Source organism: Lycorma delicatula, chromosome 7, assembly GCF_047948215.1.
Source record: "Lycorma delicatula isolate Av1 chromosome 7, ASM4794821v1, whole genome shotgun sequence".
In the NCBI taxonomy this organism is placed as follows: Eukaryota; Metazoa; Arthropoda; class Insecta; order Hemiptera; family Fulgoridae; genus Lycorma; species Lycorma delicatula.
The window spans coordinates 77357994-77374750 of NC_134461.1; the positions used below are offsets into that span (position 1 = coordinate 77357994).

Here is a 16757-nt window from a genome sequence, read left to right on the forward strand (position 1 = left end):
TTGTTTATTATAAAATTGTTATTTGGGTTTATATATATATAAAAGTATGTAGATGATGTAGAAATTGATTTTATTTTTTTATACCTAATTATTAATAAATGACCTAAACTCAAAACATTTATGTATACTTAATCAATTTAAAATCTATTATATTTATATAAACTAACAAGATCATGTTGAAGGTGACTCCTGAAAAGTAAAAGGCTAATGATCATTAAATTTTTTTGTAGATATGTACATCTCATAGATGTTAAAACTATTCATCCTGTATTCGTTAGTAAATTTATTATAAAATTATTCTGATATCACTAATTTATGTTCACGTAGTGGAATTTATTGAGAATCATGAAAATCTGCATTGGTAGAATTGTTATTTTTTGCTATACTTTCATCTGCTATCCTCACAAGTTTCACCAATTGTTCTGCTAACTGTGGTGTGCTAGCTGTCAGTATCTTACGATTCATTATCTTGAACTCATCACCTGTTAAAAAGAAAGAAATGTTAAAAATATACATTTTTAGTTTGCAGAGTAATTACCTAGTATTTCTGTTTAATCTTATGTCTGAAGTTTCTGTAACGAATTAGACTTTTTGTTTGTTTTACTTTCTAATAAATTTATGAAGTCAGATATTAATTCCGTCATCATTCCCAGTCTTCAGCAATACCATTGTAGAATAGTGTGAATTGTAGTCTTAAAAAATCTTCTGGGAGCATATTTTTCAGTTTTGGATAGTAAATTAATACCGAATATTTTACTAGTCAAATAACAAAGTAAAAAATTAATTTCATTATAAAAGTTCAGAAGTAAAGGTTCAGAATTTTAAACAATTTTTTTAAACTTTTAATGGCAAGTTTTCATTATGTTTCTTTTACTTTCCTGTCTAGATAACGCTACAGCATAGCTGTAGCTCTAAAAGGAAAAGTATTGGCAACACAAACTTGTATTGGAAGTATTGGTATGTTTTTTAACCTTTTGTAATTGATTCCTATGTATTTTTTAGTTTCGAATGCGAAAATAACCAATATTTTTCCATCATGTCAGGATTTTTCATATATTGAAAATTTCAAAATTTGTAAAAAGTTGAAATGTTGTGAAAATGTGATACCATAAATTTTTTTTTTATTATAATAATTTCACTTTTTTGGCTTATACTATGCATTCTTATAACTAAACAGTTGAGTAGTCTGAAGAGGATGGTGAGGAGGGTTGGGTTTGGGTTTAAGATGACGAGATGGTGGAGAGCATGCTGTCAGGTTATGACAAGACTTAACAAGATATAAGTGTTTATTGACACTCATGCACCATACAACTACTATCAGTGCTGTTTCAACCATCAACATGCATAAATCAAGTTATTTTCTGATCAAACATTTTTGTTGGTGGAAAATATATTTTCAGGCCATAAAGCAAATGTTCCGTTTTCAAAATAGCTTCAAGAGGCTGCAAAAATTCTGCAGATTATTTTTGTTGTATTTGTGGTGAGTTAATGATGGAAAGGGAAAAATGAAATATAACAAGTTTTATTCGACAAGTGTACCTCACATATTTCAGAGTAAAAATAGATGAAGACAAAACTTGGGCACCCCGCTACGTTTGCTGCACTTGTTTTGAAGGACTTAGATGGTGGTCAAAGGGTGAATAAGAAGTGTTGAGATTTGGAGTTCCAGTGATGTGGCGAGAGCCATTAAATCACATCAACGATTGTAACTTTTGTTCAACTGGTGTTTACAGTTTCAATTTAAAGAATAAAAAAAGAATCGTTTATCCAAATATGCCATCTGCTTTATGTTCGGTTCCTCATGGTCCTGACGTACCAGTGCCAATTCCACTAGAAAATTTACCTTAAATAGACAGTTCCATAAGTGATTTAAATGAAGATAACATCCGGTATGAACCGGAGAGCTGTCCACCAGAACTTTATTCATAATGTGAACTAAACGATTTGGTTTGAGGCTTACATCTGACCAAAGAAAATTCAGAATTGCTTTGTGCAAGGCTTAAAGAGAAGAACCTGCTAACAGCTGGTACCTCATTTTCGTAAAGTAAACTTCATGACTTTAAGTAAAAGTCATGAAGGGTAAATCACTTTCTGATGTTTTGTTTTTGTTTTTCTGTGTTTGTTTTTGTATTATTTATCATTTTTATTATTTTCATAAACTTAGTTTTCATCTGTTCTTTGATTAATTTATTTCAGCAGTTGGTTACCTTATTAACTCTGCGTTACCTAATGTGCTCTTGAAATTAAATTTAGTGTCTACAAATTCTAAATTGAATTTAAAATCTAAATAAAATCTAAATTGAATTAAGACTGCTCACAATCGCAGACAGATTCATAGATAAAGCCTTTCAATAAAATACATAGATAATAACAATGCAGTGACCCTATAAATTTCTACTTCCTTAGTCTTCATCCTGTAGTTGTCTTGCCAAATCTTGCAAACATGTAGGGTAAGATGCAGTCAGAAATAAGTGAAAGAGTGGATATTGAGAAAGGAGTAATTTAAATCCTGAGGGACCCACCCAAAGGGTTATTCAATGCTCTTGCAATTAGTGGATGGATGTCCATTTCAGTCTTATTTAGGAGATCATGGTGTTTACTTAGAATGGGACCAACATTATTAAGTGATTTTGTGTTGGCCAGCTCAAATATGATACTGTACTTTGACAAGTAGTTTTCCCAGATGGTAAACACATGTGAGAGATCAGGTTCAACATTTATTTAAAAAAGTACCTTGGCTCATTTCTAGAATTTGGTTTGATCTGAAGTTCCAACAATACTATAAACTGAACAGTTATACTTATTTTTTTAATATATTTAGTTTAATGTTAATTCAGTAGGCCTAGGTAATAAGAATTTTCCTTCATGTTCTATACCTGAAGTGTCCAGTACAACACCTCCTGCTTCTTTTATAATAAGTGCTCCAGCTGAGTAATCCCAGCAGTATAAATGGTCTACTTGGTATGCATCCCATGCACCCATTGCTACATAACACAGTGATAAAGCTGCTGATCCTAGTGTTCGTACTCTGAAATTAAAGATAGAACATTTTTATATATATATATATATATTATTAACTCTTGTTTATCAGTAACAATTAGAATTCAAATCAAATTGCATCCAATATTTCTCTTAATTGTTTATCTCTATGTCATATTCTTGAACATTTAAGAGTGCTAATTCATGAACTGCTAAGATTCTTCAGATTTTGTTGAATAGTGTGGTTGTTTTTTTTGGGAGTATAAGTTGCTTTGTACTTTGGAGAGGAATTTCTCTACATTTCTTCTAATCCTTTTTACTACTTTCATAGTCAGTTCCTTTTACAAATGGATCCCCCTTCAAACTTTATTATTTTTATTTAACCATTATGTGCAGAAAATTTTAGAATAGTTTTTTTTGTGAGTTTTAGGTTATATGTTCCTGTGAAGGTGATAAAAACAAAAAAAAATAATTTTTCAGTATTTAAGGAAATTTTCTTGATTCATTCATGAGATATGGCAATTAGGCTATCTTTAATTAATAAACTGAGCAGAATTAAAAAAATTGTAGGAGTTATGATTGATTTAAATTTCCTGAAACTACTGCTGCACTTTATACAGTTATGAACGTAGTTCTGGAACTATGCATATTTTTTTGTAAAAAGATAGTTTTTTTAGAGTCTATGTGTAGTTAGCAACATATTCTTATAGTATCATGTTTTTATGCAGAATAGTTTATTTTTCTGACTTTTCACTCTTATATTAGAGGTTAATGTTTATTATGAGTAAAAGCCGTGGAGTTTACAACTTTTCTGTAGGAAAGAAATAGTTGTACGTGTAGTTTCTATGTTAACATCAATCACCTACCGTTACTTGGCTTAATGCAATTCCAGAACTGCTGTTCCCATTTTTAGTGTTATCATTATCTTAAAATTTAAATAGTTTTCACAAAACATACCTATTCAGATAAAACTAAATTCTATATTTTATATACCTTACTGAATAAAAAATAGGTAATATTTTGGTTGTTAATCTGTTTCAAAAAGACACCTAGAGTAGGCTCATATAGTATTATCTAATAAGATGTGACATGTGATATTGTTAGAATCTAAATTACTATTTAAAATTACGTTTTAAATTGTTTATTTATTTGCTGTTAAAAAGAGATCTTTGATGTGGTTATGTTTTTAAAGTAGTTAGTTTTTATTGGTTTTAATTGTTGAGGGACCATCATACAAATGGAGTTTACTACCTTTCACAAGACTTTCTTGTGCATATATTCCATTTTTATTCCTGAACTTTAATGCATATTTTATTAATGTCCTAATATTATTATTTTTAATATATATATTTGTCTGTCATTGTAAGTATGAGTTAGTTCTATTCCATATTAATAAAAAATGTAAAAATCTTGTTATTTTTACTCACCCGTGTGAACGATACAGAAATGTGTTAAATCTTGTTTGGAATTTTTCACGTATCAGTGGTGCTCTTGCTAATGATATTTCAAAACCAATTAGTGCATTGGATATGTCTGAAATTACAAAAAATACTTTGTTAGACCAGTTTTTATTTTAGTGAATAGATTAAAAAATATGCATACAAGTCATTTTCAACAAGTGGTTTTGAAAAAAAAGCTTTTTTAATATGAATTTTTAAGCGGTTTTGGTACTATGGTTATTAGGGAACATCATTGCCAATTGCATGCAATGAAACTATGCTTATCATTACGTAAGTGTATTGGAACCATTCTGTTGGAAATGTCTTTGCCCTTAGCATCTTATCTTCACTTCAGATGACTCAATTCCTAGGTGATACTCCTCTTCATTGTTCCAGGAGTTTTAGAATACAGGTTCCAGCTTAATTAGGATGTATTTGACTTACCAAGGACCAAGGACCAAGGAAAATTCCTTTTATATAATTCTGAATCCAATGAAGTAATTTTGTAATATTTATTTTATATAATTACACTACTACTGACACATTTTTGTTGTTGGAATGGCAATTCGTATGTGTGGATGTTTAGTTAATATTCATATATATATATATATATATATATATATATATATATATATATATATATAATAATAGTGTTAAAAATAATAATGCAAGTAGTTTGTAATAATGATAACATCAATAAACATTTTACTGACCTTGTATTTTAGATACATGTATTTGCTTTCCATTAAGTAAAGCACCACAGCCTTTACGTGCTGTAAAAAGTTGATTTAACATAGGGTTGTAAACAATTCCAATCTGTAGTATTTGGTTTACTGATAGTGCTACTGATATGCAGCTGTGTGGATTGCTGTGTACAAAATTTGTTGTTCCGTCTATAGGATCTATAAGCCATGTCGGTTCATTTGTTAATTTAGCATCTTTTTCAGTAGTTTCTTCTCCAATGAACCTATTTTAACAGTTAATAAATGTAGTCATTGTTAACTGTATCTATATATTATTTTAATCAGTTTATTTTGATAGTATGTGGTTGTATGATTTTGTTAATTGTTAATCCAAAAAGAGAAGAGTGACAAGCATTAAGTGAAGGATAATAATTTCTGTAGTTAGAACATACACTATGTCGCAGTCTCAAAAGTTTATTTTTTTGATTGGCTCTACATATTTTATTGGGCTGATTTTTCCACGTAGCAAAACAGGTAAATATATACTAAAAATATTCTTTATAACAGCCAGCCTCTTTTGATCTACTCAAAAGAAATGTTACTTTTCAAAATAACTCCAGTTTTCAGTAATTAAAAAAAAAAAATATATTACTATTAAAAAATTAAGGATGACTGCTCAAATTGCAGTTCATCTTTACAAATGAATAACAATATATCAAAACTGATTTGTAAGAGCATGCTTGAAAAAAGTCCTTAGGATTTGAAGTATTTCCCCAATATACTGTTTTATTTAGATATAAGACTTTTCAAATAGCCTTGTAAAGATAAATCACTAGCATCAACTCTAGTGATCATGATGGTCAGTAACTGACAAAAAAGTTAAGTTTTTAAAATTGACTGATTGATTGGTGGTAGTTGACAAATTCTTTCCCTAGAGTTTCCTTCTTTTTTTTTTTAAATTGTTTGTTTGAATGTAGAATAACATAGAAACTATGGAATCAAAGATCAATCTTGCCGGGAAGAAAGACTGTACTGAAAATATAATACACATTAAACTGAGATTATGTAAGATGAAATGAACTAAACCAAGGCTAAGGGTTTAGCTCATTTCTTTGAATATAGAATTGGCTGATGTAGTTAAAAAAAGTAAACCTGTAATTGAATTCTTTTTGTCAAATTAATAGAAACTGTGTAAAAAAGCACTGGCAATATCATGCATGAGCTGTACATTATGCAGCACAGCACCATTATGAAGTTCTGTACATCAACTAATCTATGACAAAGGTAATTTTCTTTTACATAAGCAAAAAAGGTTTTGCCAATCCTTTTGTTTACCTCATTTCACTTTATGTAATTTCAGTTTGTTTTGGACTATATTTTCAGTGCTTTCTTCCATTCAAGATTAATCTTTGATTTTCTTCTTTATGTTATAATGTGAATGGTAATGAGGTACTGCATTCAGTTAGCTTGATAGTAATAGTTCTAGCTGTTATTATCAAACACAATATGACTTAGTCGTCATATCTAACAAAGTACTATGTTTTTGTTTCCTTTTTTACATGCTTTTCTTTAACTTAGAATGGTTCAACCCTGTCCTCAAATTTTGCAATCTTAATTAAACTCGCTTCCCAACATCATACAATTTTGAAATTTTACACAGGATGGAAGTCTGGTGACTATACAATATTCCACTGCTAATTTCATGTATTTCTATGTAGAACATTTATACATTTATATATAAGTTGTCAGATATATAAAGGAAACATCTTGAGGAAGAGAGCTGAATCGATAAGATGTAGCTATCGATCCAGTTGAATTTGAACATCAATTCAGTATGAATAGATCAGGTGGCCGTAGAAGCAGATTTTTTTAATATTACTAGTTTGAATTTACCTTCTAAAATTTGTATTTGTTAATCGTGATTTAATTATAATTAATGGTATTTAATTATAATTTAATTTAATTATTATTCTGGTATCATTTATAATAATGATAACTAATTCTCTAGGTTATAGGTTATAACATAGAATAAAACTGCATGTAAATATTCTTTTGTTTGCTAAAAAACAGCTAAAAGTAAAAACTTAAGTATCAGTTTAAATACTTAAACAAAAAAATTAATACTATGAAGAGAAACTTAAGAGAATTTAATTTGTTCAAATATGATTTCAAACAGCTCAATTCTGTGTAGGAAATAAAATATGGAATAATATATATATATATATATATATATATATATATATATATATATATAACTAATGTAAAATTTGATAACTATTACATGCTTTTCTTAAAAAAAAATAAAAATAAATTATAAATAACAAAAACAAATTAACATTTCATACAAAAAACTAAAACAAAAATATTTTTAAAAAAATTACTTTTAAAAAATGTTCTATTTATGTGTGACTAAAAATAAAATGTGTGGATTGTGGCTCTTCATATGATGACTTATAATTAGTTATTTATTTTTATATATTTTTTTATTTATTCTTTAAATTTTTTTATTTATTTATTTTTTTGTATTTTTTAAATGTAAATAAGAAATTTGCATATCTTTTCCATGAAAAAAAAAAAAAAAAAAAAAAATATACTATGAAAGGTGCATTAAGTGTACTTCATTCTAAAACTTTAGCAAGTTTATATATATAAGTTGTTACTATGCAATTTTGAACAGCATTTTCAGTAGAGTATCAGTTAAAAATATAGAAAATGATATAAAGAATTATATTTTTATTACTCTTGTCAGTACAAGATTGAATACTTAACACAATATATTCATATAGATTCCATTATATTCTTATTACTTGTTTTCTTAAGAAGAAATTTATCGTGATTAACAGTTTTGTTTAATGTTGTAAATTTTGGTAATCATTTAATTCCATTAACCAAAGGATTAGTGCATTAATTGGTGGTCATAAGGGTATGCATCTGCGACAAGTGCAGTATTGAACTTACTTGTGTGATGGAAATAATTCTGAAATCTGTTCTATTATTATTTTTTCAACTCTTTTGTCGTATTCTGTTACAAGATCCCAATCATATGTTTTGGTTTCTATATTTTTAGTACTTAAAAAACCTTCAGTTACAATCTGAAATAAAAGTTAATCAGTAATGAGTTAGATCAATTTAATTAGAATTTGATTTTTGTTTTTATCATGTGATTTTATATATATATATATATATATACACACACACACACACACACACACACATATATATGTGTATCATATACAGGTGTATCACGAAGTTCATCCAGGACTTACATAATCAATTCTACTCATGAAAATAATGGAAAATGTTAATATAAACATATGTCCTATTTAATTATACAAAAAGGGTTTATTCAGAAGAGGATCGTAAAGCAAGATCATTAAGAATGACTAAATATTGGGAGAAAGTAAAAGCTAAGAACTTAAAGGCCAAAAGATCAGCAAAAAAGACCTGAATTATTCTGACTAAAGTGGTCCTTTGCGGCCTTAAAAGTAACATGTCCTAAAATGCGTTGTTTGCAAGTTTGGCTAGTGAAAGACTTCACTCAGATTACAGCTACCCTTGTGAAAAGAGGTCGTACTGAAATTTATAGAATATTAATTAAAGGGCAGAATTAGTGATTTCTTATAGTTTTTGACTTGAAAATTTGAATAAAATAGGTCCCAGAACCGTACCTGCAACACTTTTTGAGAAATCTGTGGTGAAAACCAATAAATTTGAGTAAAAAACCAACAGGGTTTTTTATGTTTGACTTACCGTAACTATGTTAAATGAGTAATAAACAGATAAAACTTGTAGAAAATTTAATTCTGAACAAAATGGTGTAAAATAAGTTGAATAAAACAAAGAAAGATTATAAAAATTCAAATTTTATTTGGAAACAGTATGCTAGACCAAAGTGCATTTTAGGTACCTGTTTATAATAAATATTAAAAAATGAGAATCCCAGTTTCAACACATTGTTGTTTGTAAACAATGTTTTTCAACCATCACCAGACTCAAATATTTGAAGATGTTAGAGCAGGTGACCTTGGTGGCCAGGAATGTGGACCTCTATGACTGATCCATTTTTCAGGAAAATGATGATTTAATTGAGTGGAAATCGCACAAGAGAAGTGGGGAAGCATGCCCATCTATAGTGCGGGAGGTATACTTTGTGTCTCAGCTCTAGAGGATTATCTTCAAGCAGGTATGGCAGTTCTTAAAGAAAGTGCAGTAGACCTCAGAATTTAAGCGGCAAATAATATGAACGGTCCAAACAGCTGATTGTGAAGAAGATTGTTACATGTATTACGTGCTTTTGTTACAAGCATTAATGCTGTTACATACATTGATGCTAAATCGGTGTTGAAAATTGCCTTCCACATTTTATAGAATTTACTTTTGTCCATGTATGTACATTGCATAAGTTGTTGACACCATCTTGAGTGAAATTTGCCTCATTGAAAACAAAACATACTTGTAGAGTTGTTAATTTGTATTCCACCAGTTGTAGAGCTCCAAGCAAAATGGACCATCTCTTGAGTGTAGATGTTGAACTGGCTGTTGATGATAAGGATAAAACTTGTTTTGTTTAGGTGTCCTCCAAACCGTCGAATGTGAAACTCCAGTTTGCTTAGAAAGACATCCTGGATTGTGCTGAACTGCATCAACAACAATTTCATCAATAACAGCATTGTGTTCTACAGATAATTCGTAGCTGGTATGAATACTATGTAGTGAATTTGTTACCCAAAGATTGTGAAAAATTGTGCTAGTTTTTTTGGGGTCTGGAATCCTGCGATTCGGAAAACGTATTTCTTATTCTATTGCAGCATTACACACACTCATAATGAATCATGTATCAGCATATTCCTCTGTTGTAAATGAGTATGGCATTACTCAATGGCAAACTGATCACATTCAAACTAAAATTCACAGAAAACCTTCCCTTATGACTGCACAGCTCACAGAACCTGCTATACTTAATGTGCCTTACAGAATGATTTAATCACTAATACTGTACCTTGTTGATTAGCTGTTATTTTATTGCTAACTTTGAAATAATAATTTTTCAAATAATTTATTGTATTTCTGTCAATAAAAACATATTATTATCTAAGTAAGTTTTATTTATTTATCTTTATTTTACAATTTTTCTGTTATTTCCACTTTTTTTTAACTTTTAACAGTAAATTGGTTTTTAAAAATTTTTCATGTCACCAAAAAAGAATCTAGTTTTTGTTTACATTAAATAAGTATTTTTCTGACAAATGTAGTAATGCGTTTTTAAATAAAATTTGAATATTTCTACATTTTCTTTGTTTTGTTCAACTAATCTTACACCATTCTCAGAATTAAATTCTCTTCATGTTTACATGGGTAAACACTATATGATTTTGAATGATTTTTTTCATGTTTTGAAGTTAGGAACCTCAGAATTTCGTAAAGTTTTGAGTAATCCACACGTGGTTACTCTATCTCTCTCTCTTTCTATTTTTATCTTTATCACTCGCTTATTATATGAGTATAGGTTCTCACATTGTGCTATTTCAAACAGAAAGATTGACAGTTAGACAAACTTTTGCATTTGTATATTAGACTCTCTCTCTCTCTATTAATATATATATGTACTAGGCAGTCAGGAGGGCTTGCTTTGCTTGACCTTCCTGACTAGCCATGGTGCTCTGCCACTGTACTCTTCCCACTGTGTTTATTATCCTCATGGTTGTGAGAATAATACTGATAAATATCAAAAGTATATTGACTTTACAAATACCTGAAAAAGAAACTAAATCACAAAAGACAGAATAGCAGTAGCTAAAGTACACAGACTTTTGACGAGGAAAAATTCACAACTTCACCTCCAAGGGGACTAGGGCCTTGATTTGTGGCTTAAAACCTTCTCTGGGATAACACCAATGTATCCTGAAAATTTGAAATTATTTGATCGATTGGTTATCGTGTGATGCTGTTGAAAACATACAGTAGACAGAACCAACCATAAATGTTTGCATTTGTGTGTGTGTTTGTGCACGCGCGCAGATGTGTGTGTTTAATAATAGTAATGTTATTACTGCTAATATTAACAATTACTACTAGTTATTATTACAGATTTTTATAATCACTGTAGATACTATTAATTGGAAGTAATTATTACTATAGATTACTACTAATAAATAATTATTTGAAATAAATGTGATTTTATGGGTATAATTTTAAGAAGAATTTTTTTTAAATATGCACATTGGTCACACTCTATTTTGAGTAAATTTAGTTGTTATTATTGGGTGATAGAGGGTATTTTCACTTCACTATTGTTATATTTTTTGTTAGCTATGTAACCCATTATGCACTGTGGTTATCTTTTTTTTATATTGCTCTAGTTTTTGGTACTTTTTATTTTAGGGTGATTGTTTTTTTGTGAAGTAGTTATTTTTAAACAAAAATTAACTCATAATATTTTTGTTAGAATGATTCATTTTTGTTTAAGTAGTTTATTATATCCATAATTTTGATCTTATCTATGATTACTTACCTTAATATATATTTCATTTATTTAAAAATAGTTTATCATGTGTTATATATATTTTTTTTATTAATAATTTTATATAAATATGTTATGGATAATGAAGTGTGTGCATGTGCGTGTGTGTGTAAAACATGCGCACACGTGTGTCTGTAATTTATATCAGGCAATTTGTAAGCAACATTTTTCAACAGTTATTAATTTTAATTATTTAATTAATATGTAGATCTTTTTATCGTTGAATGTGTGTTATCTTTTTATCTTTAATCTAAAATAGTCGATGTGTTTCTTCTTCAAATATTGTGTAATTGCTTTATTGATGTTGATTATTTTATCTTTTTCAAGTTAATCATTTTTTTAAAGCGTCTTATTCTTTAATTATGTGAAATAATAGAATTATAGCACAAAGTAACCGATTATAATAAAAAGAAAATATGAAATAATAAATATTTTTGCAAAATTTTGTTGTACAAATAAGCTAGTATATCTTTTCTAAGTGAATTATGCCGCATGAAGTTTCCTTATATTTTATTTACTGCAGCTTTAACGCTGTACATCATCTGACCCAGCCTTCTTAAGATTTTCACACGACAAAACAATCTTCAGTTACAAATGACACTACTAAAATACTTTCACGAAGAGTCATTATGTATACAGTCCCTGTGGCGAACAAAGTGAAGGTGTTATGTATTGAGGTGAATGTTACCTGATTTTTTTGCAGGTTTGGTTTGCTGATATACAGCAGTATATTCGATTCAAATAAGAAGCAATAAAAAAACACTTCATTTCCTCATTTTTTTTTTTAACAAACTTAGCATGCAATGCTTCTTATTCTTTGAAGTAAGTTTGTAATTTTCAGAAGCAACTTGTATTTTGTGTAAAGTCACTTACTGTTGTAGTTTATAAAAATTTAAATAAAATCTTTTTTCATGTAATGATGTAAACATAATTAATGCCAGTTAGTGGTATTAAAACTCAAATTTAAATAAGTGTAAAAAAATATTCTTCTATAATTGTCCTTTGCATATGTCCATTATCGTTTTATGTCACAGATTTCACGATCTCAGATTGAAAATGTTTCAATTTATAGTTTTTATAGTATTGAAATAGATATTGAAGATATTAATAAATGACAATTGTTATGTTCATGTTTGACTATTTCTTTTTTTGTAAAAAATGTAATTAAAATTTTCATTAATAATTTTAATTTTTGGTAATTTAGTAATTTTCATTAACGCCTTCTGAGTTGTGGACAAGTTTGTAGTAATTTTTTTATATTTAATATATTTTCATGAACATTTCATGTTTATATTTAAATAATTATTACAGACGTTAATCACATTTTTTTTTTTTTTGTCTGATAATATATGTTTTTATATTTATATTTTATCATATATTGGTGTGATTTATATAGTGTATTATGTACCGGTCAGAAAAAAGATCATTAGATTTTTTTTTGCAGTTTACTTCAAATTTTACATGTAGGTTTATTGTATGTGATAATATATATGATAATCAATTTTTAATGATATCAGTTAATAGATAGTAAGTGAAATTATAATAAATTTTAATTTGGAGTACACTAAAAAAATATATATATATATGTTTATTTACTACTGTAAAGGTGTGATGAAAAATTATCATGTGTTTGTTAGATGTTAAAACAATAGACCGTTCATTATAAAAAGTTTGTATGTGTATTTATTTGAATATTTTAAATGTCTCTGCCGAACTAGGCATTTTCAGTCGTGCATGATGAAGATCTGTCATTCTTTTAGATACTAATGGGATGGATTCCATTAAGTTTATTATTAATTTCATTTCATTATTAATTTAGGCTTTTGGAAAGGGTAAATTCTTTCCTACGTGTTCTTTTTAATAGTTTCAGAGAATGATAAATAATCTAACAGCATGAACAGAATAGCTTTTGTTTATTATCAAGCTCCAATGTTGATTACAGTAGCACACATTTTGTAAAACTAAAAAAAGTACAAAATAAAAAATATAGAGAATTTTTTGTGAAATACATTTGTTTAAAATGCCCTACACAGTAAGAAAAAAAAAATTTTTCATATGGGGATGCTTGCTGTTTTAAACAGAAATTCTTTTTTTCTACAACCCACAAATTGCAATTACAATCTTTTTTTTTATGTTTGTTGAATCATCAAAGATATTAGTAATGATCAGCAACTCATGGTTTTATTTTTAGTTACGTCAGATCTACATTACTTCGATGGCTGGATTTTTTTATTTAAAAATATTTGTGATCCCAATTAATTTCACAATATAAAATCACGCACGGTACACGTATTGATTTTAAAATGCGATAATACTTAATTAAAAATCAATATTTTGTATTTAAATCAAAATATGAAAAATAAACAAAGAAGGAAAAATTCTTATAACATTGTAATAATGGTAAGTTTATTAAACCTTCACAAATTGTTACTTTTATTACTTATAGGGTCCGTAGTTTATATCTTTACATTTAAAAAAATAGCTTTTAACTTATAAAAAAATGCGAGTTTTAGTTTCATAGTTTTTAATGAAATATAATTTTAATTAATTGTATAGTTTACCTTGCCAGCCTGTAACACAATTTGTAAAATTGCATTAAAACAAAAATCCACATCGATTGGGCATATATTATGTTGGTTATTACATGTTCCGTCTTCCATTATGTTAACACTGTAAGTATTAATCTTTTATTTTAAAATTCAATCAATAACTCACTCTTCACAACACCATAGAATTGTGTAGCAAAACCCTCCTGGCACAACGTTTTATATGTTACCAACCGTCTGTGAACCTGTATTTCCCTTTCTTTTCAATCTACACTAACAGCGTTTATTACCTCACTCTATTTTTTCTTCCCCCTCGTGCCACAGACTTTTCACGTGATACTGTATTTTATTTATTATTACAACGATTTGTATATTTTTAAAAATTCATCATATTTAAATGTAATTTCGCATTTTTAGTATTTAAGTAATTAATCATTCGTTTTTTTATCTTAAAAAAAAATTAGTTTATTGTTCAGTATATTTACATATTTTTATTTGAAAGAAAAACGTTCTATTTCATAGAAGTTTCCTTTTGTTGCGTAATTTTAATTTTACATAAATATTAATTGCTTGTCTTCTGACATTATTCTATAACTTCTAAACTTCTTGTAGTAAGTTTTTAATTTTTTTTTTTAACGATTAAATATATTTTCTCAAATTATATATAAACTAGCTGTACCCGCCACGCTTTGCTGTGCCATATTGTGGTTGCATGGATGAGAAATGAGAAACAAAACAAAGCATACGTTTCATAGAAGTTTAATTTTGCAATACTTGTGGATATACAATATTTTTTTTGTTTTTACACTGTCTGCGTAGACATAAAGGCTATCTGGTTTGCTGACTCGGGAACACGCACATACAGTTGTCCATGTGAGAAGCAATCCGCATCTAAATCTAAACCACACAATTCTAAATATTGACCTTGAGTTTTATTGATTGTGATTGCAAATGCCAATCGAATTGGGAATTGCAATCTTTTAAATTGAAATGGTGTATCGGTCGGGATCATGGGTATTCGAGGAATGAGGACAACTTCACCTTTGAAAGGCCCTGTTAAAATCGTTGCTTCCACTACGTTATTCATCAATTTCTTAACTTCAAGTCACGTGCCGTTGCAGAATTTTGGCTGATTAATATTCCGCAACAGGATAATTGTCATTTTTTGATCGAACTGTTGCTAGAATCAATTTAATGAGGAATGTTTTCCCAGTTCCTCCTGGCGCATCCAAGAAGAAGGTCGTCCCCCCAACTCCGTCATTTATCATTCGCATTATGCGATCATAATAAATGCCTTTCTGTTCACGCGTTAATTTCGGAATGTTTGATTGGACATATGACTGAAGATCACCAATGTTGTAACTGTGTTCACGGCGTAAATCCACATCAAATGAAACAATCGCAGCTCGGGTGGGTGCTGGCATTCCCAATTGACTAAGAACTTTATTTGCAATAGCTAAGCACTTGTCTTCAATGTTTATCAATGCTTCGTTGTAAATGCCTTCTGTAAATTCCATGGTCATATTGGTATTTTCTAGGCGTACTCTATGCAAAATATCCTTAGCCATATGCGATCGATATCTTTCCCATAACTCTGTGGGAGATGAAGGGAAGCAAGCGGTCAATATAATTGCGAATAATGCGCGAATTTGGTTTGGATGTGCAGTGTTGCACGCGTCATTAATACATATATCCCACTGTTGGTCGTTTTCTAATAAATTCAGAGCTTGGTGAAAGGCGCAGCTCAATCACGACACGATCACACAAAAGTACTTCGATTAAAGTGAATATTTAATTCAGATTGTATAATAATCTGAATCAGATGCAAGTGGATACGTTTTTTTTTTGTTAATAAACAATGTAATTGGGAACAGGTATTGTTTCACATATGACGGCGGTTGTCGTTAGCTAGTATGGCGAGTGTTTCCCTCGCTTCCGGCAGATGACGCGGTCACTGGTACACAGCTGACCGTTAAAAAAACTGTTTTCTCGCGGTCGCGGGTATGTGACTTATGCGAAAATAGATAAAAACAATCTTTGATGCGGGTTGTATATCGTGCCAAAATTTGAGCTCAATCGGTGCAGAACATTTTGAGTTTTTGAAGCTGTACAAATTTAAACTTAACATTTTTATTTATAAAGATTTGTGGGCTGCGAAAAAAGCCCTTAAATCGTGCGAAAAACACATCATTTTAAATGCTTACAAAAGCAGAGTAATGCTTACGAATTACAGAATAATCAAACGGCGTTGATTTCAAATGTTAATAAACTGGTAACGTAAGTAGAAATTGTGCTGCCCCAGCGTACAACGTGATTCTCTTGTATGAATCTACTAATGAATTTCGGCCTCCAAAGAAAACAAAACCCCGCAGTTCAATTGAAGAAAAGGTGAGATTTTGATAAAAACTCGATTCGTAAAAAAATTACACGAATTTGAATTATTTAGAAATAGTTTAGCGGTGTATTATGTCCTTTGGAAGAGAATTCAGTTATTGTCTTCGACAACGCTTCTTATCATTAAACGAAAAGAATTCCAGCCGTGTTATAGAAAAACAATGATATCAAAATGTGGCTTAGTTCAAAAGGAATA

At 29.0% G+C, this 16757-nt stretch overlaps 2 protein-coding genes across 6 annotated transcripts in view; one reads left to right on the top strand and one right to left on the bottom strand.

The window, feature by feature from the left end:
- Positions 1-16757, top strand: part of brm (ATP-dependent helicase brm) — a 143243-nt gene that overhangs the window by 15600 nt on the left and 110886 nt on the right. The gene's annotated exons all lie outside the window — the stretch shown is intronic.
- Positions 54-14402, bottom strand: LOC142328452 (inositol monophosphatase 1-like). The gene is made up of 6 exons (XM_075372243.1): positions 14183-14402; positions 8060-8193; positions 5132-5385; positions 4407-4512; positions 2877-3028; positions 54-482 (listed from the first exon to the last, which is right to left on the bottom strand). The coding sequence occupies exons 1-6, from the start codon at positions 14279-14281 to the stop codon at positions 334-336; spliced, it is 894 nt and encodes a 297-aa protein (XP_075228358.1). The 5' UTR covers positions 14282-14402; the 3' UTR covers positions 54-333.